Here is a 5,244-nt window from a genome sequence, read left to right on the forward strand (position 1 = left end):
TTAATTTTTAATTTTTTAACTAAAATTAACTGACACATGTCGATTTAAAATAAGAAGTTGCAATTGAAGAATATATATAAAAATAAAGAAATTATAAAAATAGTATTTCGTGTTAAAATGGTACATAAAAAATGGAGTCTAAGGGTTAAAATGGAACAAGGCTAAGATAAAGTGTTAAAATGAAAAATGTGGACAAGTTAGAGGGGTTATATATGTGTTTGGCCATTATTAAATATTACCAAAAGGTTTATTCTTTCGGCCCAATGTTAATTTTAATTAATTACCTTTTGCAACCTCACAACCAACATTTTAGATCTTTATGCTTCCTAACTAACTTATAATCATATCTTCATTAAATGGAATCTAATTCAAAAAAGTTTTCCACATACATCAAAAAGCAAAGTAGTTTGTTTGGCAAAATGGTCCCAAATCACATTGAATTTGCAAGACAAAAAGAAAGGAAAGGCATGAAAGAAACAGGAAATAGTCAATAATTGCAACAGTTAGACCCCCCCCCCCCCCCCCCCCCCCCCCCCCCCAACACCCCCCCCCCCCCCCCCCCCCCCCCCCCCCCCCTTTATATTCACGATGAGCAGAAAACTCACAAATTAAGCCTATATGATTGTATATCATATGCACATATATACCACTTAGAGAACATATAAAAAACTAATGAGAGACTCCACCTAACTAGCATGCTCCACTTTAATGGCATACGAACTAAGACATTTTAGAAGAAAAATGTATATATTCACTACCTCATAAAATTACCATGACACGCTAACTAATGTCTACCTATATATTTGAGGGATCGACTTATACTAATGATAAAATCTCTTAATTAATAAAACACCTGTTATTATATAAGATTCCATTCAAGTAAAACCATAATCTTTTCTAATTTACCAGATGCTGGCATTATATATATACACATTTATACAACTTAGAATTCAAAGGCCACATAACATATCACCACATTATTTTTTCAACCCCAAGAACAATTGGGGTCAAAAATCTAAATAGAAGAAATGAAGGCAAATGAATCCACAAACCAAAATTTATTTCTGTACCCTCTAACTTTATACCCTTCCCACCAAAGCCACTGAAAATATATATTTTTCAAAGCACACACTAATATTCCTTAGGCTTTTTTTTATAATTTATTTATTAATTCTTAGAAAGTTTCCCATTTTGTTGTCACCACGACTGGCCCTGGGCTTCTCTCATCAGCAAAATTTCCCATCTTCCTTTGTTCTTGTTGATAATAAATTGATTTTGGCATTTGTCCTGTGAATATTCTGTTTTTGTGGTTCATTGACACTTTGGCATTGTCATTTCCAAGTGCTGAATTTCTTATTTTCAACATGTCTAGAGTCTCTATGTATTTTTGCACCCTTTTCACCTACAATTTATCAACAAAATATAATTAGTGATTTCCCAAGGTAAAACTTAAATGAAGTAATATGAACAATAAGAATTCATATAGTCAACAGTTGAGTCATGAATTTCACTTTGAAAGGTCAAAATATAAAGAAGTATCTATATAGCGTAGTGTCACCCCATGGAGAAGGGTGGCTCCGCCACTACGTATAGCTGACTACAAATTGTTTGCAATTGAGGTGTTGTTGTTATAGAGAAAGATCAAGGAAGAACTAACAACAACTAGCCAATTTACATAGCTAAACTAAAGACACTTCTTAGTAAACTACACGATAAGGAGTTGTTTGGTTGGGAGCAAGTTGTTAATCTCGGGATAAGTTATTCCACCGTGTACATGAGATAATTTATCTCATCACTAAGGTATAAAATATAAATGGTTGGATAAATTATCCCAGGACTAGTGCCTAATACCTCCAATCAAACATAACGTCTGCATTCTATCCCTGTGATTATTATACCTTATACCTCACACCAAACGACTCCAAAATCTCAAAAATACTTATATTTGGGAAACTCCATCCAACATAGAAAATTTTATAAAGACACAAACTATGTTGAAATTGAGTTGAATTGATGTATACCTGCATTCTTCTCTGTAATTTGAGATCACCATCAGCAGTAATTCCATCCAACTTAATCAATTGTGTCATTAACAATTCAATCAAACTCAATAACAAAGTCTCTGTTACTTTTTTCCCACCATAAATGTCCATTTCAACATTTGCAACCTACACCATAAAACATAAAAAACAATAATCAATACCTTGACATAAAAAATAAAAATAAAAAACCTTTTTTTTTTTGTAATTTAGGAAATATAGTTCTTGTTACCTGTTTAGCTAGTTTATCAATTTCAAGTCTAATTGATGTGATATCTTTTGATGCATTTTCCATTTTTGCATTTCTTCTTGATTCAAGATACCTTTTTTCTTTGCTTATTTCATCTTCAATTAGTACAAGTTTTGATCCATCTTTTATACCAGAAACATCAAGAAAATTTCTTGAATCTTTTTCTTTTTCCTTGTAAAATATTTTCTGATCTTCAGTATGTAATCCAGTTGGCCCTGCCAGCATTTTCTTCAACTCCCCTGTAAAATTCAAGATTCCTCATTTTATGAACACCCTTTTGAGAGATGAATGGAAAATAAAACTCATATCAAAGTATGAATGTGCAATTTCATTTCAAGATTCCTCATTTTATGAACACCCTTTTGAGAGATGAAAAAAAATGCAAAAAAAAAAATAAAAAATGAATTATGCAATTTTATTTCAAGATTTCTCATTTTATGACTACCCTTTTGAAAAATGAATGAAAAAACATGCATATCAAAGTATGAATGTGCAATTTCATTTCAAGATTCCTCATTTTATGAACATCCTTTTGAGAGATGAATGAAAAAATGAAAGAAAAAAAAAGTATGAATATGCAATTTCATTTCAAGATTTCTCATTTTATGACAACCCTTTTGAGATCTGAATTGAAAAATTGCATATCAAGGTATATGAATGTGCAAATTCATGTCAAGATTCCTCATTTTACGACACTATTGATTTCTCATATAATCACTCAACTAAATTTTTTCAACAAAGAAAATGATTTTCTGAACTGAGTGATCATTTGAGATATGAATATAACAATTGCATAACAAAAAAGCATTGAATTACAAAATTACCAAAAGTTGCTTGTGAGCTAATTTTGACTTCATGATAAGATGAACCATATTTGACTTTGAGTCTAATAATTGGAACAACAATATTTGAACTTTGATTTGAATTATGATCAGAACTTCTCTTTTGTACTAACATTCCTCCTGGCCTCATTTCCCATCCTGAAGATGAAAGTCCATTCCCATTTGGCTTTTTAGTTTTCATTCTCAACAATTCTTTGCTCATAATGAAAAATTCAAGCCAATTTATCAAGATATGTCAAAAGTTGAAAAAAAATAAAAAAATTGTTCCTTTAGGTGCTTGTCTGCTAAGCTAAGAACAACCCCATGAATGAAGAAAAGAAAAAACCACAAAAGATTCTGACCCACAATGTCAGAAACACAACAACAACAATATTGTTATGTTAAAATTCTTTGTAACTAATCAAGAAACACCAAATTTGGTTTTAAATTGCTAATGACTTTAGTAGGCTTTTTATCTTTGTGTTTGTTGAGACTAAAAGGGAGAAAAAGAAACTTCAAGGACTTTTTAGAAACAATATTATAATTATAATGGTTTTATAGAAACTTATTAAAATGTGGAGGTGATAAAAAGGGATAGTAACAAGAATGAATGGCTATTTGGGTGGGTGAGGAGAAGGGAATATATGGATGTTAGGATATAAAATAAAATAAAAAAGAATCCATTATTAAATTTAAAAAAATAAAAAATAAAGAAGAGATAATGTCATTTTTGGTACCTTGATTATTTGTAAATTCTGATTTTAGTTCTTATGTTATGTAAGTAAATACATTTAACTTTCAATTACTAATTAAAATAGATATTTTGCCATATGTGTAACAATATGTTATGTATTGATTATTAAAAAAAATTTGAATAGTAATACGAATTTAATATAACACATTGATAATAAAATAGTTAATAATTAATAATTCTGATAAATTTATAAGATTCGCAAGTAAAGGGATAAAAAATATATCACATATGCTTAGTCAGATATTATAAAAATAAAAGTTTAATAATTGAAGGATCAAAAATACTATTAACCTAAATAACAGTTGGAAGACCCTTTTAATTTTTTCAAAAGAATTATGGGTTTGGTGGTGCTTAACTTTATTTTCTATTGGGCAAAAAATAGGAAGGTGAATTTGATTTTTAAATATTTATATATATATATATATATATAATTTAAAAAGATTGATATCTTAGTGTCCATATATTAATATGTTAATTTAATTATAATAATTGGGGTCAAAATGCCAACTGTTGTCTTCTTCTTTTATTTTATTTTTTGGGAAAGAGACTTGAAAAGAATAGCTTTGGCTTTTAATAGTTGATTGTTACTTTGCTTGTTCAAATTTTCGTTATCCACGTAATTTCTTGTCCATTCATATACACCTAAAATTAATTGGAATACTATTTTTGCCATATTTTGTAGGCAATAATTATAATTTAATAGTATAGGTAAGTCACTCCAACTTGTTCACATTCGATTCGATATTTTTAAATTTTAATTTTAATAATCTGGTATTAATAAATAAAAATAGATATCAAATATGAAATTGGAAAACTTTAATATGATAAATCTCAATTCAATTCAATAGTTTTATTTTTAGTGATTTATGAGTTATGACTACCCCTACTTGTGATTGCCTAAGCTATTTACTTCCTTTGTTTAGAAAAATTGAAAAGGCAACTTTTAATAATAATCTTTCACATAACCATAAAGAATTAAGAAAACTTGTTACCAATTTAATAATTTCTTTTAAACTTTGGTATTAGCTACATGATTAAGCAAATATTAAACTAAAATTTGAAATTACAATGTTTTTGGGACAAGAGAGAAAACAATCAAATCATTATTAGAAGTGTTTATAAATTGGGATAATAACATTTTTGGTCCCATATTTAAGAGTAAATTTTAATTGTTTTTTATTTAACTAAGCATACCTAATCTTCAATTAATTAAAATGTGTATATATTTTTTTGTCCTTTTTTATGTAGGAGATATCTTATTTGGACTATTTTTGTTAGAATTATATTACGGTCAAATATGTAGTAACAATACAAAATTTAACATAACACATGTATAATTAAGTGATGGAACAATTAATATCTATAACTAATTTTTGAATA

The 5,244-nt window shown here is 28.3% G+C and overlaps 1 protein-coding gene across 1 annotated transcript; it reads right to left on the reverse strand.

Annotated features, from left to right (window-relative positions):
- Positions 1–874: 874 nt before the first annotated feature.
- LOC102606009 (BAG family molecular chaperone regulator 3-like) lies at positions 875–3,659 on the reverse strand. The gene is made up of 4 exons (XM_006358804.2): positions 3,114–3,659; positions 2,272–2,528; positions 2,022–2,168; positions 875–1,402 (listed from the first exon to the last, which is right to left on the reverse strand). The coding sequence occupies exons 1-4, from the start codon at positions 3,331–3,333 to the stop codon at positions 1,175–1,177; spliced, it is 852 nt and encodes a 283-aa protein (XP_006358866.1). The 5' UTR covers positions 3,334–3,659; the 3' UTR covers positions 875–1,174.
- Positions 3,660–5,244: the final 1,585 nt, after the last annotated feature.

Source organism: Solanum tuberosum, unplaced genomic scaffold, assembly GCF_000226075.1.
Source record: "Solanum tuberosum cultivar DM 1-3 516 R44 unplaced genomic scaffold, SolTub_3.0 scf00281, whole genome shotgun sequence".
NCBI lineage: Eukaryota > Viridiplantae > Streptophyta > Magnoliopsida > Solanales > Solanaceae > Solanum > Solanum tuberosum.